This window comes from Seriola dumerili, unplaced genomic scaffold, assembly GCF_002260705.1.
Source record: "Seriola dumerili isolate Sdu_G_001 unplaced genomic scaffold, Sdu_1.0 BDQW01000110.1, whole genome shotgun sequence".
Lineage (NCBI taxonomy): Eukaryota > Metazoa > Chordata > Actinopteri > Carangiformes > Carangidae > Seriola > Seriola dumerili.
The window spans coordinates 8,990,453-9,015,401 of record NW_019174365.1 but is presented as its reverse complement, the minus strand read 5'-3'; the positions used below and the strand labels follow the sequence as shown (position 1 = coordinate 9,015,401).

Below are 24,949 nucleotides of genomic sequence, written 5' to 3'. Positions count from 1 at the left end.
TGAATTGGTTTATGTGACATTTATTCATTATGTTATAAAGAAACAAACTATGATACCACTGTGAGAGAATGATTCAGGAAACATTTAAGTTGCATGTATGTTTGCACATCTGTTATACCTCCAAGCATTTCTGTATCATTTTGTATGTTGCACCAGTATTTTACCATCCAAGAGCCTTACTCATGCCATCCTGACAGTGTCTTTTTGTTATGTCCTTCAGTATGACTCAGCATGACTAACTTCAGAATTGCTGCAAAATCTGGGTAACATGATGGGGGACGGTAGTGTCTCTGAATTCTCTGGTCAGTACCAGTAGGACCTTCGGTGCCGCCTGTTGTCCTGAATACCCAGCTTCTCCATGACCTCTTCCTCCAGGGTTTTCAGAGATGGTACATATGTTTTTTCTAGAGTGTCTTCAGGACTGGTGTCTTTGGGACCATCTGTGAGGGTAGAAAGAAAAACAGACCACAAACAAAAACTTAACAGATCATGAAAGTCCATGAGAAAAATGTTGTTGTTTACTCTAACAACCAGCTGTACTGGGACATTTTTTTTACATGAGGCTGTTTCAACTATATTTATTTTAACTAATGAAACTGACAAAAAGTTAAGATTTATTTGGACAGACAGTAAAATCTCATCTGCAGAGTCAAAAGAGAGGAGCTTTAACTAACACAAAATCTAAGTAACAGGAACAATATGCTCAGATGTACAGGTTAGAAGGTTGCTCAGCATTGGTAAAGGTTTGTGCTACTCATGTAGCCTCTAGTTCAGAATAGATTTTTTCCACTGTGAATCAAAGACTCAAACTGCATCACTCTGAAACCTTTTTTTGGAATTCAAGTCTGCACAGGGTGGAAAAAAAGAGCTGGTTTTATGTGCTGACTGTTAACTACACATGGAACAAACTGCATCAATTTTGGGTCCTGAGAAGAATACCCCTCCAACCAAAACATACACACACACACCTTTCCACTGCTGTGGTACAATGCCATCTCGTCGCTCCAGAACAGGTTTAGGGATGATTCGACCCGTCCTGACAGACACTCGAACCCTCTCACCCTCCTCTGTGAATCTCCACTCCACTTCAGTGGGCTTCCTGGAAGATCAATTTCAGTATGTCAAAATCAGTCTGTTAAGATACCAAAGATCAGGTGCATTTATCTAAATAGCGATGGGACTCTGTTTTAACATTCAGAAGTAGTTTGAAGATTACTGTCAAGAAGAATTTATTTTAATGATGATTTAGAGAAAAAAACAAGCATTAATTACAACACACAAACATTAAAGATGCACAGTGATGTCATGCAAACCCCAAAATACTTCAGTAAATTTTGACCCATAATTTTCTCCCAAACAGACCCATTAAAAGTCAAATATTACCTTAATATTTCCCTGTTGGTCACGGTTTTTCATTATGCAATGTTATAATATCAACACCAGGAATTATAGCTTTAACTTCAGTTCAAGCTGCAGTAATTGGAGTTGCACATAACAATGAAAAACCATCTAGGAAAAGGACCACAATTTATTTTGACTGCTAACCTTTGGTTCAGCTATTGCTAAGGTCCTGAGTTGGGTGGGTGCATGCACATGCATAGCCGCAACTATAATCCTGCATTGTCACAGGGCTTAGCGTACCTGTCTGAGGGGTCAACGAGGGAGACATCACGCAGCAGCAAAGGAGCTTCGCTGGAAATGTAGGTCCCACGATAATCATGAGTTCGTCCGACATACCTGTGATGCTAATACATAAAACAATAGTTCACAATTCTTCAACTTGTTGGTGGCAAAATGGCTTTTTTTGGTGAACTTTGTCAGCAGTTACACCCAAACAAACTTGACCCCAGACATTTGGCTCCATCTGGTGGAGCTAAAAAATAATACATGGAGTTGTACACTTACTAATTAAATTGTATGTAATTAAATAAATGACCATGAAAATTTCCCCTGATTGGCAACATCATCTCTGTGTGTTGCTGTATGTTGAAGCATCAGCACTTTGTGTTGAGAGAACAGATACTACAAGCTTTTCATGTTCTCAACAGCAACACCATGTACACTTTGATACACAAAATACAGGTAGAAGTTAGCAATGCTTCTAATTTTCTTGAGAGAGACAGTGAGTTGATCAAAAAAAAATGACAGAATTAGTGGTTATAGGCTGTGAATGTCCTATAAACAAAATTAATCCAGTTTTCTCTGTGAAAAAGATTACTTCCTTACTGTGTTCAGTCCCTCCAGCATAACCCAGTTTCTGTGTCTGAAGACTTGGATTACTTTTCCCTGCTTCCCTTTGTCCTTCCCTGCGAGAATCTCCACCTGAGAAACAAAAGCAGATACTTAACTCCATGTTGCATGAACATATTTTTTAATCTACCACTTGCTTTTATCAATCCAGATTTGGCCAAATATGTGAAGTTTTACTGCCCCATCCACTGGACTCTCTTGTAATAATCAAGCATTATCTTTTGCACACATGTATTAATACTACCAGTATGTACAATACTACTAGCATCAGCTTTACTACCAATGATGGAAAAATTATCACCACTTTAATTCTTTAAGTAAAAATATTCTACTGAAGTTGGCCCAGCATTTAAAACTGGCCCCCACAGAGCCCCGATCTCAACATCACTGTGTCAGTCTGGGATGACATGCAGAGACACTGAGAGAGCCTAAATCCACAGAAGAATTGAAGAATGATTTTTTTTTTTCTGTTTACTTACACTTTGCATTAAGTTAACTAATAAATACAAACTATTCATAGCATTGTGTTTAAAACATTCTCACTTTACTTTTGATCCCTTAAAGTTTGCACAGTACTGTTTATGGAGGCATCATTTTTGGTACGCTGCTATTTTGTTTCCTTAACTTGGCTTTTGCCCTGTTCTGAGTTTCTCACCATGTCCCCTCTGAGCACAGACCAGTCCTCCGGTGCTAACGGCTCCACGAACACCTTTCTCCTCCTCTTCCCCGGAGGGTTTTGCCTTTTAGCAGCCGCTGTCCATGGTCTGTTTGTGCCGTACCGGTAGTCTTTGGGCACAACAACCCTGACTGCCATCGACAGGAGAGTGGTCAGCCTCATTGTGCTGCGGGCACAAAATAAACCAAGGCTTGTGAGTTAACGCTAGGACAAACAGATGCATAGTCTCCACTGACAACACTCAAACCAGGCTAGGCTAACGTTAGCTTGCGGAGTTGCTATCAATACGTTGTGTTACAGCCGTTAAACATACACCACTATTTCCTGAAAACATATAAAAATCTCAAATGGCCATGTTACCTGTCTCTTCAATAAGCCCCCCCCCCCAGCAACAGCGTAAAGAAAACGGAGTGAACATGCAAAAAGATGTTACCCTCTGTTGATGTCAATGTCACATGCAGCAGTTAGCGGCGCACCATCAGCATCAGCAGGCAGCGCCGCCTACTGGGCGGGAGGGCGAGATCTGGCTGTACGCATGCGCAGTTGCCAAATCAAACAGAGACGAGTGATTGATTTGCGAGCAGGATGCAGGCCCCTGACTAATCACTCATCCCCAGTGCTGTACATCAGAAAAGAAATGCAGTTTCTATCCATTTAGATTTTTGTCAAAAATTTTGCAGTATGAGTGTCTGTCACAGTACAGATTTTACTTGTCATTTTCAAAACAATAAGCACAATTTAAAGGTTTTGTTACAGACATCTGAAAAAGCAATTTTATTGCAAATATTAGTTTTAATAGGACATTTTTTTTATAAAAAAAAAGAAAAAAGAAAAAAATGTGCAAATACAATTTTACAACCTTATTTTAATATTGGCTTTATGAAGTCCCAATGTTCTTGTTCTTTTTTGTTTTATTATGTTTTCATTCATACACTTTGGTTGTAGCATCTGTTTAACACTTAAGTTCTGATAAACAAAAAGGAAATAAGTTTTGATCAACAAAATTTAGAAGAAAAAAGACATGGAGGACAAGTTATTTTCATGTTCATTTGCAGTTTTACTCCAATATCCCATCTGTATTTATGATGTTTTGTCCAAGCCTTGAGTTATACTGCAGCATCTTTGCAGCACTAAACTCATTTGTATTGACCACAGCAGTTCACCTCAAAAATCTGGATTGGTTGAACTATTGAAATAAGCCCTTATTTCATGTTGGGTATGCCCATGAAGGCAGATACAGTTAGTTATTACAAGTTATACTGTATTGGTGGTATGACAAAGCTGTGAAATATTTATAGGACCCTTGTTCCACGAGACAAGAGGCTACAGTTTCTGAAGACCTGCAATCGAACATTGTGTTTGCATGTTCGATTGCAGGAAGTGGTTATCAATCTTGTGAGCTAGATGCACCAGCTGCCACAGAGATCATTTAGACATTAATACTAAAACAAAAATGCAAGAAAAGGTTTTATCAATATTATAAAAGGGGAAATGAGCAGATTTAAAACTGTATCACCAACTAAACACTGTATTTAAGGAACTCATACTCAACCAAACTCCATGACAAATTCAAAGCTGTCAGGAAATGTTATATAACACCAAAACTAGTTCAACTATCACAGCCTGAAGCCCAAAACTGTGCTGCAAGCCTCTCTTGGGAGCAAATTATTTATGACAAGTGCATACACACACATACAAAAAGGTGCCATTGTTAGTTTCATGCATTTGTAACAGAGTGAAAAATGGGATGTGAAATGATAAATTAGGTTTGGTTGGTTTGAACAGTAGATTTCCCACCTGCTTGACACTTGAGTTGTGAGCCAGGGAGTCTCAACAATGTGGTTTAGTAAGTGCTGTATGACTCAAGAGGGTGATTTAAAAAAAAAAGAGAAAATTAACAGCAGACAACTCTGTTGGTAAAACAGAATACAGTGACTAAGATCTGATTTCTTTAGGTGATTTCCAGTCTGAGGAAGTGAATAATCTACAATAAACAGAGTTTATTGGCTGTAAACATGAAACTGGAAACATGGGTTTTTGTAATCAACAGATTTATTAAATGGACTGGCAACTACAATAGTAAACCAAGCAGCAGATTAAGATGAATGGCAGCTTCCGAAAGTAACACAGAAAGCTAAACCAAGAATTACACTTGAATACCAAATTATACCCTTGGAATTAACTACAGATCTGAGAGGGGCACTTGAGCTTTTTGCATTTTGAAATCAGTGGTGTGGTGATAGGAAGGTGGCCATCTTAGACCCAACAGCCAGAAATATTTTCACTTTTAAGAGCTATGATTTCCCTTAGGTTCAAAATTTGATAAACTGTGGGCTCCTGTTGCCAAATACAGAACACTGAAGCAATGACTAGGACATCCAAGTAACATGGTGAAAAAGGCCAAGTATTTAAAAAAAACTTGAACCTTAAAAATTACAAATAGTGTAAAATAACAACACCACATATTGACCAACATGTCAAAACAAATGTTCGAATAAAACACATCTTTAAAACATCACAACTTTGTTTCACAGCCAAAATGATAAGACCATTGAAGTAAAACAGACTCGTATTCCAGTTAGGAGGGTAAGAAACCAAAAAGTCAGAAACTTAAAATTTACAGATTGTTCACTGTAGATTCTTTCTAAATTCAATTACTTTCAAAAAACACAATTTGTGTAGATCAAATGTTGGTATTAACAATGTCAGCAATACATTTCAGAGCTGGAAAAAAAACATTTGGTACAACCAATTACTGAATACAAGTGTTCTTCACAATTACATCTCCAGTATCAAGCAATGGCAGCATTAATGTGAGCTAAGTAGGAAATTATAATAACATGAAACTGAGAGTTGAGTTGATGGATTTTGAAAGAGTTTGCCAGATCATTTCCCCAGAAAAAGTGGTGACTATTCATTTTTTCCCCTCAAAAATGCCACCTTGACTTGAAAAGTTTCAAGACCGAGCTCGGACACAACAACATTCAGGAATGTCTTTCTGCTTTCAATAATGCACATCATCAGTTACAGAAAGTTACAGAGGGGTTTGCAAACTAAATGTTTAAATCCTAAAATAGTTCTTCTCAAATGGGGTTTACATATTCAATACGTTCAAAAGCCACGTAGGCTACATGTGGGATCCTGTGCAATTAATCACATAATTTGGTCACCTGCAATGAAGCATACTACAATGCAACAAAACCTGTGTTGCATAAAAACATCATAATAAACTAGTCGATAATTAATGGGGCAGTGAAAAAAAAAAGTTCTGAAAGTGCAACTCATATAACCAACAAGTGAATAAAAGATTTAGATGAAGCTGAGAGGCTAGGTGAAACAAACGGAAGTAAAACATGTAATTTATAAACTAAAGCTGAGATCATGGGTGAAAATTTGTTCTTGTTCCTGTACAATATCTACGTTTTAAAACCCTTAAATCGGAGCCTTTGTCAAATAAATGTAATTTTTTTGTTTAAAATGTTTTTATTTTTATTTAATTTACTATATATTCAGTGTTTATTCCCTCTAAACTGAAAAAATGTTTTGACACCTAGCATTTAGTCTTTGTAATTATGTAATTGCACTTAGAAATAAAAAATATATACACACCAAAATCCCATTTATAAATGAGCCTTAAAGTGCTCAGTTCAATTGTTTGAAATCAGATTAGCAAACTTTTTGTTTCTGGGATATATGATATCCCAAAAATGGCAAATGAGGATTTGTTTGTCTCTTAATACAAACACTTAAGTTTTTTTTTTTTTTTTAATTCTCCTATTAATGAAACAGCTGAAATCTGGCATCCTGCAGGTAACCATGTTGATGCCTAAATTCCAGAGAGAAGCGTCAAAGGTTCTTGGTTTTCTTCTGAGTTGATGTTAAGCACTATCTGTCACAGGCTGCAGGGAGAAAAGGTGAAAGCAATTAGAGAAATTATTACAATTTCAATGAGGTTCATTAAATATCTCAAAGAGTAAATACATTTTATACATATAAATTTTCACAATGTATTTTTGTATGGTCCTTAAATAGCTATATAATTAGCAGTTTATTTTTTAAAACCATGGTTTTTTAGATGTGTTTTGTTTTCAGTGAAAATTAAAAAAAAAAACATTGAAACAGGTTATAACTTTTTAAAAAGTTGCAGTGTTGGTGCATCCAAGTGCTTGTGGGAAGTTTCCAGCTACAAGACTGGTGGATTGGTCACGATTCAAGAAACTGTTATGTAACAAAGAGCCAAAATCAAATAATCCTTCAGTCATGACATTTTACCATTTTCACTTCTGGATTTGATTTCCAAACAACTATTAGATCAAAGTACTTAAACTAGCAGAAATATAATACTTTTTATTTCTGAAAATAATGCTTCAAAAAGTGGGGTTGTATTATATTTGAGGACTATATACCTAGATATCTACTACAGCACTTATTCTTTTAGAATGGAGAGTACCAGCATAACAGCAGCTCATAAAGCGTTGCATGATGGGTTGTTTGTAGCCTTAATGTAGCTAGGCTAGCAAGTGTCTTCACGTATGTTTATAATGCGAGTTAATCATCCCTGAAGTGTTCCATTAGCTCAGTCTAACATGTTTATCTGTCACAGAGGAAATTCCTGATGAGGGAAAACAAATCGAAAGCATCGCCTGATGTCCTTACTGACCGCTTCTAAGAGCCTGACCAGAGAGTGTGTGACTAAGAGAGAAGCTGCACAAATGTGGGATTTATGTTCCAGTTCAATGGAAGTATTTCATGTTTTACTTTACTTTTACAAAAGGACTCTCTGTTGGTATCTTGGAGGCTAGTCTGAAAGTGTTTTGTATCTTCAGAAAGTATTTTTCCAAAAAGAGATATTGGAAAAGTGGTGTTTTATTGTAAGTAGGGTCATCGTATAATTAGATTAATAGATGGTAATGGTTTTTTTGCACCAAGTTTTCAAAGGTCCTGGTCTATTTGAAAAGTGCCTTGAGATAACTTCTGTTGTGAATTGGCACTTTAAAAAAAATTTGACTTGACTAAGTCTCACCTTATCTGCTGTTAATTGGCCTCCTGCTGGAGCATTTTCCTGGGCCTCTGGCTTTGACTCGCTCTGCGAGGAGGGAGCAGTTGCCTTGGGTCCAGCCACATCGTTGAGCTTGGCCTCTGTGTTAGACTTGTTGCTCTCTACTTTAGAGTCACCTTCCACTCCTGTATCCTTCGGCCGCTTGGGAGATGCCTACCAAAGATTTGAGGAGGTGTCAGAGACAATGCACTGAATATGAAGCTCTCTACTTGGACTGTGTATGACTGACAGGCTCAAAGCTCACCTCTGTGGACTCCTCTGCTTTTCGTTTGGTTCCTCCCCTCTCGTTCTTCTCGTCGATGACCAGGGCCCCTTCATCCTCATCACTACTGCCCTCAGCATCTGCTTTCTCCGAACTACCTGTATCCCCTGCTCCTTCTGATGCATTGTCTTTCTTTGATGACTAAAGGCAGAGATTTAAATATTAGTGTAAGAAAAGAAAACAAAGACTGGACCCACAAGTGTTTCAAGACAAAAACTGGTTGAACACTCAAAGAAGACATGTCATACCGACATAAAGATTTTTGTGGAAATCATCATTGTACACTCTGGAGTTTTCTTGTAAACAAACAAAAGTTCTGATTATATTCAGTGTTCACACCAAAATGATGTGTGTATCCTAGAGGTCTAACAAACATGTTGAAGTCTTTCCATTTGCATTCTTGCAAATCCATCTTTCTAGCTTGCAGTAATTCTTCCCTGGCTTTGATGGCCACTTGATGGCTACTTGTCCATCAGTGCACTAATGTGCTTGGCTTGGCTGCAAGTTTCGGGCTTTTTGGCTAAACAAGCCATTTGTTTTTCCTTCACTTAACCTCAATGCTTGATTATCCTTAAGGATCTTGTTATGTGCTCACAGTACAGTAGAAAAAACATTGGGCATGTATCCTAAGAATTAACCTACCTCGTAACCTTCATGTGTGACGGTGGGGTTGTTCTCGATCTCCCAGAGTCCCTCAGCAAAGCCCTTCCTCTTGTTTGCTTTTCCAAACTTCTCCTTACATTCATCATACGGGAACAAATCCTTTGCCCCCAGGAATGCCCTATAGTGGTCAAACATTACTCTCATTATTTTCTAAATATGTACACCCATCCAGTCAACCACACAATTTGTGTGCATTTGGACAGATGGCAACACATTACATTTCCTCACTATATATTCTAATGATTAAAATAATTAGTCGATTCAGCTACATGAGCTTGAGCTACATAAATTTATCACAGACAATAATGACCAGTTTAAGATAACTTATCTGGGACAATAAGGTGATTAAGGGAAATTTAGATCTGACATTGTTGAAGAGTGGTCACAGAGTCATCGAAGTTGTTAAAAATAATTTTCCGGAAACCATGTATATCTATATGGAATTTAATGACAATGTGTCTAGTAGTTGCAAAGAGGCAAGAATTAGTTCAAGTAAGATATCTAATTTTTTCAAATGCTTCAAGTATCTGGCATAATTTAGGCTCCACTTTGAATAAAGTCAATAATGTTAATTAATTAAAATACTCACGTCTCATGTGTTCCAAAAAAGAACACCTGGTATTTGTTTGAGGGCGACTTCACTGCTCCTTCAGGTAATTCATCAATCTGTGAATTAAGAATGTAGCCTGTTAAAAAAGGATGCTGATCAAACCAAAAATCCTCAGTTTTTTTAGGTAGTAAAATGATAATGAAGTAAAACACTAACTCAAAAGTAGATTCTGATACTAACGAACACAGGTCCTCAAGATCAGTGTCATATGAAAGACAGTCACTTATATTCTGAATGATGTTACAACTTAAAAATCTACATTTGAAAAACGCATTCAGAGCTCAAATATGGATCCAAATGCCATTCCTGAGGATCAGCCTGAATGGATTATTTTCTTTATTGATTAACCTGTTGATTCTCTTTTTCCTATAGTGAAGAAAGGCTTAGAAAAGGCACAAGTTGTGAGAGTTCAAGGTAACATTGTCACATTGCTTGTTTTGTTAGACCAACAGGCCAAAGCCCCAAAATTTCTTTTATTTATAACAATAAAAGACTGAAAAGCAGCAAATCCTCACATTTGAGCAGGTTGAACCAGAAAATATTTGGCAGTTTTACTTGATACATGACTAAAGTTTTGATTTTTAAAATTATTGACCATTCACTTTGTGTAAATTTACTAACAAATTAACATTTGGGCTTTTAATACTAAATTAATCTCATATGACTGGAGAATCATGCAACATAATGGAGTTATCTTAGCTTGATGAGCTCATAATGGCTACTGTAAAATCCCCTCTAATCTAACTCCTGATGAGCCTAGTGAGAGCAGGGGTCACTGAGCTTCCTTCTCATGTTTAACATCCTTGCAGTGCACTGTTTTGGCTCCACCACTCTGCAAGTATTTGTTGTGTTTTACAGAGACATGGAGGCACAGGAAAGCACTATTATGATGGCTAAGCGTGGCGTCCGTTTGCCTCTGCCAGACCTCCTGCCAGACAGGCCTTTTGGCATTCCCAGATAGGGCCACTGTGTCAGGATAGGTGGGGCAGGGCCTGTAGCCTGCTGAGATGAGGCACAGCTGATAAGACTAAGAAAAAGGAGGGAAGAGGCACAAACCAATGCTGACAGACAAGTCATTATTAGGGGCAATAACAGGTATTCATTAGTTTTTATTTAGAGGCACTTTTAATAAACCAAAGGTGAATTTTTGTGTGGCTAGGTGTGATAAATCTTACTTAACTGCATAAATGGCTGCTGAAACAGAAACAATGACTTAAACTACAATCTAGTGTTTCCCTCTCAACTCCTTTTCAACTGCACAGGCTAGTGGTGGTTAGGGATTGCATGTTGTTTGATGTCCACATTTTTCCGTTGTAATTTTGGCTCTAGTGCAGTGTGGTGCAAGTTGCAAACTGTTTAGATTATTTTTATCCCTCCTTTCTCTCACTTTGTATGCATAAAAATATGATTGAGGCTGCGTTTTGGAGGCAAACTTAGTGTAACTGACTATAAAGTTCACATTTTCTCCCATGCTGACTGATTAGGAAAGACTGACGGCAATGTTAGGCTACTGTGTGTTTATGGACCGGGCAGACATTACGTTATGGTGTTATACCACCGTTTTTAATAGCCGGGACCAAATTTTAACGTAATGGACGTGATTTTAACGGTACGAGCAGAAACACTGTCACTTATCACAACAAGTGTAGGCAGGCAGTCATGTTTACAAAGTACCAAAGCATTTGGCTACACAAGCAGCCATGTGTAGTTTGTAATGCAACAGTTATTTAAAAAAAAACTTAGAACTAATTTAACACATAGCTGAGTAACAGTGTGGCTTCATGTTATTAGCCCAACTGTAACGTTACAATAACATTTTCTACTGCACAGACGTTACTGTTGTGGGTGACATGACCGTTATTTTGCAGCCTACGTTCTGTTACCCAACTGCTCTTTTTAACGGTTAAGCTCAAAGTTAACATTAGCCTAACCTAACAGGCCCCCCTGGAGACCGAAGCGCCACATGAAAAGCAGCGTTAGTGGCAAAGAGCAGCTAGCAACGACATTCATATTTAGTTAGCCGTGCGTGGTAATGAGGTGTCTGCCCACACGATGAATCACTCGAAAGAAATTTGCAACCGTCTACGGTGAGCTAGCTGTGTGTGGATGCTGGGCAACGTTAGCTAACACGACCGAGCTAGGCTAACTCATGGTAGCTAACCACTGTTAGGCCTCACAGGTAAACAAGTGATAGGAGCAGGCTACCACACGGACTGAAATGAAGACCAAACCTAAAGCTGGAAACAAGATATTTAACGTCGTGTGCTTACCCTCGCAGGCCAGTGTGGGTACCCCTTCATTTTAGCAAACACAAGATCTCCAGGTTTGTATTCCTTTTGCCTGTTGGACCTCGGCATGTTTCTTGAAGAAATGGCTTGCTATGTCAGATATGTGTAATTAGAACACAGTGGTAGTTTTAATGTGATACAAAATCCGGATTGGTCAGCACCTGCAACAAACAAGCCAGGCGTCGGTTTGTCATCCAAATAAACCAGGCGCGGAAAACTGGAGCGAAGACGCGACAGGCGACTTTTTTTTCGCGGATCCTGTGGACTGTAACCACGGTCGGTGGTAGCGACACCGTTCTGGTGTGTGTTTGAATAACGTTACAAATTCAACTTAAATGCTGTAACTATCTGGTTTACACGTTATCCCACAATGCACTGGCTCGTCCCTCGGACTGTTTGGGTTTGAAATTGAAACCCGCTTCCCTCCGCAGACGCGCCCCCAGTACCTGATGAAGTTGCACAGTTAGCGCCCCTGTTGACTCCTACTGAGAATTTCTCATGTAGAAAATAACAGCACCAAATTTAGAAGAGCAGTCACTAAATTAGCTATTAACTTGATGATGTGAATGCGGTTTGATTGAGAGGGAAATTCAGTTTTACAAACGCTTTCCTCTAGTATATTGACCTTTTGTCACCTAAAGGAAAACTTAATTTACATGGCTGGATGAACCTGCTAGGATGCATCTGGGGAAAATAAATCTCCAATTATGTGCAGGTTTTCTACATCGCAGAAATACCTGGACCTAGAAATTTAAATAGGAACTAATTTAATTGGAACTAAGGGGCTAGCCATGGCTGTCCCAATTCACTAGAGTTCCCCATGGCAAAAATGAACTGTGGGCGCCTATTCAGCCCCTTGATTTTCCCTAACGTTGTATGGATATTAACACAGGAGGACACTACACAACAGGAGCTCAAGATTAAGTAAAATGCAGCGTCAGAACATTTCAATATCAGTCTATATTTATTAATTCAACAAATTACCACAAACTAATCACTACATAGTGAACCAAGGAATTTCGCTGCCATAAGGCACTGGGGCCATGGGCAGTTATCCCCTTTGCCCAAATAGTAATCTAGTTTTATGCTTGGCCCAAACCAAATAATTAAAAACAGCCGAATAGTATATAAAAGCAAAACAGACATACTTTTGGCCATATTATACACGTTTTTGGCTATACAGTATCAATGAAGAGAATAAGGAGAAACACTAAGAAAAATTGAAACCAAAACCAAAAATAATGTTTTTAATCACTTAATATAATGTATTGTATTTTTTGTGTTATATTTAGTCAATTAACTGTTCAAAGATATTTTTTGTAATATATCCTTTGTTGCTTTGTTTGTATCCTTTTGTCTGACATGTAGGTCTAAATGGTGTTTCAAATCCCTCTCTTCACTGCCAGAAATAAAAACTTTGATTGACATTTAGTTGTCCTAAAAGTAGTGAAATATTAACATGTTCAGTCTAAAAAGGTTAAAATCAGATTATAATATAACCACCATGTGTAAATTTTGGTTGTAGAGTGTTATTTGTTAAAACTAGCAAATAAAGAAAAATACTGAAGACATAAAGTCGGTGTATTCTATTATAGCTCACCTAATGGTTCCTGAGACATTTTTCATACTGTAAATTGATGTTGCACACTCGGTCCGTTAGGGGCGGTAAGTTATGTAACAAATCAAAATGAACACACGAATAAGAAATGGCTGCGCAGAAAGCTGCGCAACTGTCGTTTTTTCAATCATGAATGATGGAGGCGAATGTTTTGATGGAGTCTAGGGACTAACTAGATGAATTTGTTGGCGTAACACCACACTACAGTCGCCGGTTTGTGGTTTAAAAATATACCCGCTGCATCAACCGATGTGCAATAACAGTTCTGTGACGAATTTAATTTGACTAAGCAAGAAGTGGTCGGTTAGCTAATATCGTTTACTGCGGCGGCCTAGCTAGCATTAGCTAGCGCTGTGAAGTTGGGACAGTCCTTTCATTTCATGAGCTCACTGTGAGGGCCTCTTTTAACCTGCTGTGCTTTCCATGATACTACAGCTCCACCTGGAATTATTTCATTATCACTGTGGCTATATTGATCAAAGCTTATCGTACCTTTAGTGGAAGTCAGATCCTCGGAAAGCCAGAGTGAGTACGGCTTCTTGAGAACAAATCAAGGGGAAGTGGTTATCCATGTCCACGAGCTACTGCAGATTAATAATCTTTAATAACATCAGCAAACATGTCTTTAGTCGCCTATGGCAGCAGTGATGATAGTGACTCCGAGGAAACCTCCACTTCTGCCGCACCGGAGAGCAAAGTCAGCGCAGGAGGGCTCTTCTCTCTCCTGCCTGCTCCTAAAAAGCCAGGATCTGCAGGTGGAAACGATGGACCAAGAAAGGAGACAAAAGCAAACCCTTCAGCTGGGGACAGCACGTCAAACGATGACCTACATCCTCCACCATCTAAAGGAGGCTTCCTTTCTAGTCTGCCTAAGCCGAGGAAGCGAACAGAGCCTGTCAAGATCACTGTACCAGAGATCCAGAGACACGATGTGAGTACTGAGCCAGATCAACCGTTTGCATATACATATTGCAGCTCCTGTGGTATGTAATCAGGTTGTAATTCAGAATCTATGTATTTCTTGTCTATAGTCAGACTCTGATGATGATGAACCAGCAAAAAAGAAACTACAACCTCAGGTGAGAAAATCTTACTGTGCCAAGTGACAGAATAAAATGTTCCCTCATCTCTCTAGCCCAGATAATAAAGCAGTAATTCAGCTGTCATGTCTGACCTTCTCTTAATCACATTATGGGATTGTAAATATTATAAAGTGTTTGTTTGTGACTAATAAAACACTGGAGTTTAACTATCAGCCACAATGTTTTGCATGTCACACTAGCACACACTGCAGACAGAGCAGTATATGGTATCCATCCCAGCCTAGATTTAACTCTTCTACCTCCCTCTTTTGTTTCTCCTCTGATTTTGTTCTCAACTTTTCTACTCTGTTAATAAGGTTCTAAATACATAAAAAGACAGGAAACCAGTGGCACAGAATATATTATTCTATTCCATTATGCTAAAGTAATTCCCTGAACTCACACTTCCCATTTCCATCCATATCTCGTCTCCTTCAGGGTGCAGGCTCAGGCCTGGCTGCCCTTCTGCCACAACCCAAAAACCTGACCGTGAAAGAGACTGACAGAGCCCTGATTCCTCATGCACTCACCAAACGGCAAGAACCCAAAGGACCCAAGCCTGGAACGCCTGCTCAGGGTCTGCTTGGTTCTAGTGCGTCTCCCTCTGCTATCAAAGCTGCAGCAAAGTCAGCCGCCCTGCAGTTGGCTAGACAAATAGCCGCTGATGACCAGGATAATGAGGATGACATAACCCCACAGAACTACTTCTCCCTAGGTGAAAGCTCCCAGCCCCTCCCTGCAGTCATCCCAAGCTTAAACCCTGAGCCAGGAGCCCCTGCAGAGCCACCTCCTATTGCAGCTGCTGATGAGCCTGGTCAGTCAGATGCCCCTCTTGACTTTGGGGGGAACCACGAGGGAGCTGGTGCATGGGGAAGTCAATATTCTCAATATCAGCAGCCCATGACAGGCCCAGAAGCTTTCCCTCAGGTAACCTTGATTTATACAGTTTCTTATAACCTTATGACCTGACTTGTCATCTGAATGGCTTTGTACTCAGATTACACGCTCTTTTCCACTTGTGTTACATCTATATAAAGATATTTAAATGAATTGTTAAAAAATAAGGCTGGCCCAGTCCTCTAGTAAGAGCTGAATTGTCTCGTGATAAGATCTGAGTGTAGCCATGGAAACCATGACTGCTGAGGCATGCATGCTCTCGCACATTATCTATTCACATACCACAGATATACAGCAAGGATGGAAATGAGACACAAGCGCACAGTCACATGCATTAATGATACAACATAAAGACAATTAATGGCTACAGAGCCACATACAAGGCTTAGCCTCTGAATCCTCAAGCATTCATACTGAAGAGAACAATCACCATGTGAGTGACAGCACAAACATTTTTTTCTACTTGGGCAGGAATACTATAATGAGTCATATTACCAAGATCCTAACCCCGGATTGTCGGAGGAGGCTGAAGAGCCTGGCCACTCTGCCATGTTTGATGATGAAGCGGTAAGAGGAAGAGCTCCTTTTTCCCCAAATAATTTTTTTGTAGATTTCATACTACTCCACACTTTCCATTAACTGTTTTTAATGTTGCAGCTGTCATCTGATGTGTTGTTAAGCTTGTGTTTGTCTGTTTCATTCCCTCAATTTAAGTTCAAAAACATCCCCTAATTGAGAAAAATGTGAAATGGGGCTGCAACAGTGTGACTCAAAGAGCCTTTTTTCCTTTATTTCAGTTCATGCGGCTGCAGGGGAAAAGAAACAGAGGCAAAGAGGAGGTGAAGTTTCTGGAAATCAAGGGAGATGACCAGCTCAGTGGCAACCAGCAGTGGATGACCAAGAGCATGACAGAAGAGAAACAGACTCGCCAGTCCTTCAGCAAGGTGACCTGATCTCTGTCACATGGGGGTGTTTTGCATGTGCAGGCCCAGAACTGACAGGACTGGGTGTGAGGTTGCTTCAGTTTTATGTTGATGTTTTTGCTCATTTGCACAAGGCTTGTTTCATTGAACAGGGGCAAGATGTTGTATACTTTTGCTTACTACTGATTAACACCCAGTTTAGACTGGGAACATGTAAAGGCATAAAGGAAATGGCTTTGGTAATTTGACTTTTGAGGTTTCTACCAAACTACAAAATGCAAATGGACTTGATGTTTACTAAGCTGTTACAAGAATGATGAAGAATGATTTCATGCCAAAGATATAAAAGTCAAACATATAAAAAAAACAAACAAAAAAAAAAAAAAACATGTAAGCCAAATATTTTCACATCTCTTACATGAGTTTTTTCAGTTAGGCAAAGAAACAAGACATGCATGAAGGTTTCACTGGGTGGACACATAAGCTAGCACACACACAGGACTGTCAACTATTTATGAGCAGGAATACTTTTGTGTTGTAATGTAACTGTGGCTACTTTTTCTCTTTTTTTACTGCAGAAAAAAGGAGAACAACCTACAGGACAACAGCGGCGCAAGCACCAGATAACATATCTCATTCACCAGGTGAATGCTGCTAAACTTAAATTCTACTTTCTGCATTTCTGTTATATAAATTTCATCATGTATTCATGTCTGCACTGATTTTTCCATGTAGATTGGGCCTTTTAAGGACTACACCTAATTTTTAAAATTGCACTTTTTGGTCAGCTTATCTTGGACCACCAAAATAATTTTATTATCTGTCTGTCCAGAGTTGTTGGTGTTTTTTTTCCTGTTAATTATCTGGTGAAAAGTCAGAGTAGCCATATTGCAAGACTGTTTTAGAAAATTTGGAAATTTTCAGCAGGTTTTTAAGGAGATACAGAGCAGGGTGGAAGTCAAGAGTTTCTCTACCAAAATACCAGGAGTCTGTATTCTCATTGTGACATGTCTGCACACATCCAGCTCCATATTTTTGGCTGCCATGCCTGTTTGTACAGAGCAAACCTCAAGCCTTGTGTTGACTCCTGTATGCCTGCGGTTTTTCTACAGTAGGCTGCAAAAAACTTCAAGGCAATCAAACTATAGCTTAAAAAGTAGATGAATTTCTCTTAACCTTGCTTGTTTAACTTTCAGAGAATTTGGCTATTCAGTGAGTAATGTTGGGTGTTGTTGTATCACACAACATGTTTTATTTGTATACACCTCGGATGGTAAGTGTTTGAACAAGCACACAGGGTGGGGATTATTTGCATTGCTGCACTGGTTGTCATTCAGAGCTCATATTTGTCTGTGCACTCAGGCTTTCGGCTCATCAGGTTTTCCCCTTATGTCTGTGGCCTCAAGCATTTCCAAATTATAGCATGTGAAATTTAATAATAACAGATTAGACACTGGGTTGTCTCTTTTTCTTGGAAAAATTGGTTACATTTACCAAATAGTAGTGTGTTTTTAAATCTTTGTTTACCCTGCTGAAAGGCATTATTTGTACAGCATTTAGTTTTGCAAAATCTTACCAAGATTTTACTTCATTTCTTCTTACACAGGCAAAGGAACGTGAGCTGGAGCTGAAGAACAGCTGGGCAGATAACAAGCTATCACGCCGGCAGACCCAGGCCAAATACGGTTTCTAAATGTCACGCTGCGGACTCTTGGTGACATGTGCAAACCCTGCATCAGAAAGTAGAGTAGAGCTTTCCAGATTTCCCAAACAAACGGAAGGTTGTGTTTGGGGAAGAACAGTATAGATACCTTAATACAGATTTTTCCTCTTTTCCTCCATCCTGCATTTGTGTTGAACTGTTAATATTCAATAGTTGTTTTGGTCAACTGTTTGATAAGGTGTTACTTCCACATTGAAAATCCAGTTACAGCCATTAAACTCTCCTTTGACTGTAGTTTATCATGAATAAACATTATTTCACTTATTTTCTAAACTGGCACTATAACTATAAATAATAGTGTAAAGGTGTTTTTAAGATACCTTTGGTTAGTCAGTGGCAGAGAGGATGTAATGTGACCCTGAAGTGGCCATTACAATTTTTTTTCCCCCCTTTTGAATATGTTATTCCTGTTCATATGTTCGTGGACATTGATGTATGAATGAATGAATGATGTATGTGACGTCCCTATTTAAAAGGCTTGGTTCTCTGGCAATCATACAAATATCAGTAAATGTTGATAATGACAAAAGAACTGGAGTCATGAGAAAGCTCTGACACATATACATACATACATACATACACACAATCATATTTATAGGTTGAATCAACAACTTTGTAATGAAAAATAAAAATGATAATGGAAAACAAACATGTTGCATTTGCTCATAAAAGTGCATATCTGAGTGGCCATTATTATTTATCCCCGGTTATTATTTTTTTTATTGATAAATTGCCAGAGAACCAAACCTGCATTTCAGTTCTTTAGTGACGATCAGGCTAGAGAACCATATGATTTTTTTTAATCATTAAACAAGAACTTTACCTCAGTTTCACTTGGTTGAATCCAGCGTGCATCCTCCAGGTTCAGTACATCTCGCAAAAATCCCAATAATGGGTCTTTGCTGAATTGATGAGCCCCTGATCCTTGAGATTCCCAAAATGAGGAATGCATTTATGTGAAGCTGATGTTTTATTTTAGCTGGTTGAGAGGAGGCTTTTACAATATTTCTTTCTCCTGCTCCAGTTTTTGGCAAATTCTGTCATCATAATGAATCAGGAATATCTGTGTATATGTCTTGTCCACAGCCGGTGTGCCAGAATGTTTTGAATAAGCTGAATACTTTTTGTTAAGGGAAAATGCTATGAACTGTGCAGAAGTGAAACAAAATACTGCCGCCCTCTCCAGCTCTGGAGAATATCGCAGGTATCTTCGGTCTTTTAGACATAAAGGTGCGTGTTGCTTCAAATCCTCCCACACTGCAAAGAAGCCTTTTTTTAATGGCTTTTCATGGAGGCGTTGACATCATTGTAAAGTCTACCATGTTTTCCTTTTTACTTTATCAAAGCAATAGGTTGAAAACCCTCCATCAGTATTCTGTTAGTTCTTAAAGAGTAGCAATGTGAATTCATGGGCCAGCTTACTACTACATGCACTATTTCATATACATTGGATTTCGCAAAGAGCTCCACATGTAAACTATGGCTGGGTACCAGTAGTGGCTCACTGTACCAACACGTGCGCAACCTGATCTGCCTCAAAGCCTAATCTGATGTTTGGCAGACATATCTTAAATATACTAGCAGTCCAAGGATTGCTTTGAAATGTTATATTTAGATCACCTGCAGTGCTTGTGTAATATATCTCAGAGACAGGAATATAAATTACAGAGCTTCATCTGGTTACTTTGTGAGCTCGGGATTTTTCTTATTGTTGCACCTTACCCTCGATTTCCCTTAAGACAGTACAAAGAACATTTGCTCTAAAGCTCTCTATAATTAGCAAATCTCTTTAATGTATCATTAGTCACATACACACAGGATTGGTAAGACATGCCACGGTACTCTGACCTGAGCAGATTGGAGGGGTGGGGGGCTCCTAATGTTAAGTTAGTTGGGCAACGCTGGGAAAGACCTTTTTGTGTTTACCTTATTCTTTTGTTTATGAGTGTTGTGCAGTTAAACTTGATCAATAAATCTTTTCCTTTCCTGGCTCCGTACCTTTAAAGGCCACTGGGCAGTTTTTTTTATTATAACTAGTATCACAATGATGCAGATGAAGTAAAATAATAAACACAATCAGTTTATCCCACTATAATTAACATGATGAACATAATTCCCCAACACAACACTGCATTTTCCTCCCATAGCATTTTCTAAACATTGTGGTCAGCCTACTGAGGAAACATAACCTTTTATTTCCCACCATATCAAATAACACTGTATTTACAGTGGTCCTAAAATTAGAAAAAAAAAAGGCAACTTACATATCACTACATTATTGTTTAATGGTATGTCGACAAACATCAGAAGGATACACTGATTTAAGTGACAGGAGAGGGGTTGTGTTGACTTCTGTGTGGATGAAAATCCTTTTAATAATTGAACCCAAACAGTTTCTATGCGTGTATTGTGTATTATAGGTAAACAGAATCCACTGTAGTTGTGTGGATGTCTTCATTTGGAGTCCTTTAATCTTTTTTCGGCCTGTCACTTGGTGGTGCTGTTGTGTCTTGAGTTGTCGGTGAAGCTGAGGCTGTTGTTTCCTCAGCGGCAGAAGCTTCTCCCGAGGCTGAAGCTTCACTAACTTGACTCGCAGAGTCTTTACCAGCCTCCACTGCTGCATCAGAAACGGCCTTCACAACTGCTTCCTCTTCATCAGCGGCCTCTGAAATGTCTGAAGCTGTCTGCTGCTGCTTTTGTCTTTTCAAATGCTGCTGGTACCTTGCAGATTGGTCTTCATATGGCACCAGTGACAAGGGGATGCGAACTGTGTTTATTCCATTAACCTGGAGGATAAAAATATTAAGAATAAGCATTCTGGTAGAACAGCTAAAGTTGCCACTATTTTTCTTCCATGCAGCTTTAGTCAGGTGTGACACAAAACAGGTGCTTCCTGGGTGAAAAATTAATAAAACTCCAAGGAAACATTAAGTCTTTGTTTTATGAGGTTGCAGAATTTTTCAGGGACATAACATTTTTTTTATTTCTTGCAACATGCATCACCCACATGTAATAAATGCTTATCTGCAACATTTGAACTATTTGTTAGTGGTTCCGAATCAGTTTTTAACTACTAAAAAGGCATCTATAAGTTGGAGCTACATGCATATGATGCACTGAAAAATAAACATTTCTTACCGTAACTTCACACCAGTAATCACCCAAGTCCTTAATTGGCTCAAATGGAAGACTCAGTGCATGAGGTGGAACAACAACTCCCAGCTAAGAAAATGTTTTCATTAAAGTCAATAAAACAATTACAGAAGCACTTACTTAATGTCAAGTAGCACATTTCTCAGTGTTTTGACTGAATCGTGTATAATATGGGAAATAGAGAGGAAAATGAGGATTAGAGAGATTGACATACCTTCCTGAAAATCTGTCTGCAAACGATCTCTTTAGTGAGCTGGAATTCTTCAGAGGGCATTTTGTTGATCTTCAGCTTGGAGCGTTTAAGGAACTCCACCGTCTGTAAAAACACCAGGAAACCTTTGTTAAAAAACTGACAGCTGTTGGGTCCGTCGTTCCTTACACTGAGACTGAGAGCCAGCCATTAAGACAGTCTTTGAAAAGTGAAATACTTTTCAAATATCTTCAGGAGACGAACACTCACCAGTTGTCCAGTGCGGGTTTGAATCCTGTCCTCTGGCCTCCCCTCACGCAGAAGCTGTGAGTAAAAGAATGTGGCAATGATGAATAGCTAAACTCTGCAGACTAATATGTGCAGCTAAATACAAACATTATAAAGCAGTACACACTCTTAACTCCTCAGCAAACATCGCTTTGTTCTCCTGTGATGGATATACAGCGAGACCTTCGGGCAGCAGCTTGTTCCTGGCAACTGATTTTTTCACAAACACAGTCTCTCCTCGCCCACCGAGCTCTGTCAGAACAAACCAGGAAAAAAAACCCAAAAAACTCCAAGGTCATCATCCCTTCATATATTGACTCTATATTGATTCTAAGTCCCTAAATAAATCCATGATGGGTCACTTCAGTTAGTAATTTAGGTTTATTTGATCTGTTTAATGCACTGATGATACTCACTTGGTACCGTCTGAGTCAGAATGAGCTCCATATTCTTCTTGGGAGCGTTTTTGGTGTCTTCAACCACCTTGTAGATTCTGTGTCTTCGAGGGTGAAGCCTCGGCGGGCTGCCTGCTTTTGACAAGGGGACCTGCCACCATCGCTCCACCACCACTGTATTCTGTGGAAACATCAAGCACCCAGACATTAAAATCTGAGCCTGTGCAGATGTTCAGTATATGTCAATTCTGTGGGTTCTTTACTGTTGTTGTGTTTCAGATATGCCCATTTTAATAAAGTTGTTTTTGTTAAACAGCATCAATCATTCTGGTACTACATTAAAAGTTGCATTAGGTGACATACTGCAGGGAAGAAAATCACAATAATTCCAGTTCCAAAATCTAAGCACTAAAAAGTACCAGTGATATTTAGTTAACGCTTGTGACTAGATGATAAAGTACATCAGTCCGTCTGAAAGTAAATGCATGCTAACTTCCTTTGAGGAGATTAGGATCTTCTGGTTCAGGATATGTAAGACCAATGTTGTAAAATGAAAACAGGAAATAAAAGAAGACAGCACTACACACATTAATCCATGCAGTCAGATTGTAGATCATAAAATAAACAGCCTGTTCATATGCTGACAAGCCAATAAAAGGTTTTTATGAAATCCTATGACTAGGGCATACTGATTATAATAATACCAATACATCTGGTTTTAATATATGTATCTGTTGTTCACTAACAGTTTTCCAGGTAATCCATCCATCTGTCTGTACAATGTCCTCTGTATTTATCTCCTTAGTAGCTTTGAGTATACAGTTGTATGCAAGTCCTAACAAATCAATTAAGGCCTAGAGTCAATTACGGTGGCCCTGAGAGCTCAACACACCGCAACTTAAGAAAACACATGCAAATAGACAAAACACAAACAAATTCAGAAAACATATTCATCAGTTTGACAACACGTGTGTTGCTAATACTCACAACACAACCACATACACGAACACTTTTTTTTTTTTTTAATTGTTGTAGAGAGCCGTTGATTCAACTGTATAATTATATTGGGGGCCGCAGTTTGTGCTTTTGTTGAACTGTATTGCATTAAACAGAGATTCGTTGATATAAATGGGGTGGTCAAAGTAATTCAAATAAGTACAATTCAACAGTAGAAAAAACCGCAACTTTGAATGATCATGCAGCCGGACCAACACCTCAACAGTTTCAGCAAAAACTAAACATTATGTCCTTAATGAAGGAGGATCTATTACGCGACTGTTGTATTAGACTGCATTCGTTTTAGCTAGGTGTTCCCCATAAACTGACAACTGAGTGTGTATACATATATATTTATTTCATTTGATTTGTAATGTAATTTGTAATATTTGCCTGAGCCCATTTTATTTTGCATATAAAAACAATAAAAGATAAAGAAAAAAGTATGAATAATGCAAGATATATTATATTACGACTATAAATGCAATGAGAGAAGAAGAGTTTGGAAGCATAGACCTTGTTTTAGTTCAGTCTCTGTCCTCCGGTTTTATTATATAACTTTAAGAACAAGGTAACACTGGCGAAGATATAAGTAGTAATTTAGTATTTACTGCAAGTGTTAAAGAGTGACAGCTGTGCGATATTTAATTGAAATGTGCAGAGACGCTAACCTGAGCAGGAGTCAGAGACAAACTCCTGACAGCAGTCTGGCTGAGCAGATCCTGAAGGACGCGGCGGCCTGAGCTCCACATGTTCAGTCAACACCGCAGACAACTGCCTTCAACTGTTTTATCCGGACAACTTTCTAAAATGTTTTTATCACAGTCTCTGTACAGCCAACACAACCATTCATTTATCCCTCGGTCACCGCTCGAGTCACCGCAGCGTGTATGCTAGCTAAAGCTAACGAGCGTCGGTTTTTAGTGACGTAAAAGGACCCCACCTGCTCCAATAGTAGTCCCGAAAAAATCCTGAAATGAAAGTCCCCGCTTGGAAAATATCATAATCTTTAGAAACTTGATGTAACAATACAATTAAATCAAAAATAACTCCACCTTTCTTTCTTTTTTATTTTCTTTTATTGTTCCACAGTAAACAGTTTGTAATTGCGTTTTTCACACATCATGAATAAAATGTTACGTAAAATGCACCAGGATGCATCCAATGAGCCTTATCATGGAGCATTACACATCAAATTACACATCACTAGCAATGGGTTCTTCAAAATAACCTGTCCCACCATAGAAAGTATTGCGGTTGGGTATCAAGCGGCGTCCTGCCCTCACAGTCTTACAGCAGGTCAGTAAACCGAAGCAACAGCCACAGGTGAACAGGAGAGTCACACACACCCACACCAAGGTGGTGACAACTATTTTCTTTTATTGTTCCACAGTAAACAGTTTGTAATTGCATTTTTCACACATCATGAATAAAATGTTACGTAAAATGCACCAGGATGCATCCAATGAGCCTTATCATGGAGCATTACACATCAAATTACACATCACTAGCAATGGGTTCTTCAAAATAACCTGTCCCACCATAGAAAGTATTGCGGTTGGGTATCAAGCGGCGTCCTGCCCTCACAGTCTTACAGCAGGTCAGTAAACCGAAGCAACAGCCACAGGTGAACAGGAGAGTCACACACACCCACACCAAGGTGGTGACAACAAAGGCAAACTGGAAGGGTGTCTTATGGCAGTACCGTTTTCCTGGTGTGTAGCTGGGAGGATATACAGAATAAACCCAGACAGTGCCTACAAGGGACAAACAGCATATATTAGACAATGCATTTTTAGTAAGACCAGCCTCATGCTTGGCAAATTATTTGATGGCGACTAAAATATATTTAGAAGTAGCATATTAATGATGCATT

At 38.9% G+C, this 24,949-nt stretch overlaps 4 protein-coding genes across 5 annotated transcripts; 1 reads left to right on the top strand and 3 right to left on the bottom strand.

Annotated features, from left to right (window-relative positions):
* mrpl24 (mitochondrial ribosomal protein L24) lies at nt 1–3,439 on the bottom strand. Of its 2 annotated transcripts, none has more exons than XM_022747666.1 (6): nt 3,360–3,439; nt 2,906–3,092; nt 2,227–2,322; nt 1,642–1,745; nt 969–1,099; nt 1–440 (listed from the first exon to the last, which is right to left on the bottom strand). In XM_022747666.1, the coding sequence occupies exons 2-6, from the start codon at nt 3,086–3,088 to the stop codon at nt 304–306; spliced, it is 651 nt and encodes a 216-aa protein (XP_022603387.1). In that variant the 5' UTR covers nt 3,089–3,092; nt 3,360–3,439; the 3' UTR covers nt 1–303. The 2 variants fall into 2 exon arrangements, with proteins under 2 accessions (XP_022603387.1, XP_022603388.1); XM_022747667.1 differs by having other exon boundaries at nt 3,287–3,370.
* A 1,521-nt stretch (nt 3,440–4,960) lies between these two features.
* hdgf (heparin binding growth factor) lies at nt 4,961–12,251 on the bottom strand. Its single transcript, XM_022747660.1, has 6 exons — nt 11,791–12,251; nt 9,500–9,576; nt 8,890–9,028; nt 8,230–8,388; nt 7,950–8,138; nt 4,961–6,825 (listed from the first exon to the last, which is right to left on the bottom strand). The coding sequence occupies exons 1-6, from the start codon at nt 11,875–11,877 to the stop codon at nt 6,805–6,807; spliced, it is 672 nt and encodes a 223-aa protein (XP_022603381.1). The 5' UTR covers nt 11,878–12,251; the 3' UTR covers nt 4,961–6,804.
* Nucleotides 12,252–13,469: 1,218 nt separating this feature from the next.
* On the top strand, nt 13,470–20,294 carry prcc (papillary renal cell carcinoma (translocation-associated)). The gene is made up of 7 exons (XM_022747224.1): nt 13,470–14,357; nt 14,458–14,505; nt 14,947–15,435; nt 15,877–15,972; nt 16,203–16,349; nt 16,907–16,972; nt 17,935–20,294. Exons 1-7 carry the CDS (start codon nt 14,046–14,048, stop codon nt 18,019–18,021), a joined length of 1,245 nt encoding a protein of 414 aa, XP_022602945.1. The 5' UTR covers nt 13,470–14,045; the 3' UTR covers nt 18,022–20,294.
* A 22-nt stretch (nt 20,295–20,316) lies between these two features.
* mrpl9 (mitochondrial ribosomal protein L9) lies at nt 20,317–23,983 on the bottom strand. The gene is made up of 7 exons (XM_022747225.1): nt 23,745–23,983; nt 22,099–22,258; nt 21,810–21,934; nt 21,665–21,718; nt 21,419–21,520; nt 21,190–21,273; nt 20,317–20,837 (listed from the first exon to the last, which is right to left on the bottom strand). Exons 1-7 carry the CDS (start codon nt 23,823–23,825, stop codon nt 20,520–20,522), a joined length of 924 nt encoding a protein of 307 aa, XP_022602946.1. The 5' UTR covers nt 23,826–23,983; the 3' UTR covers nt 20,317–20,519.
* Between the last annotated feature and the right edge of the window lie 966 nt (nt 23,984–24,949).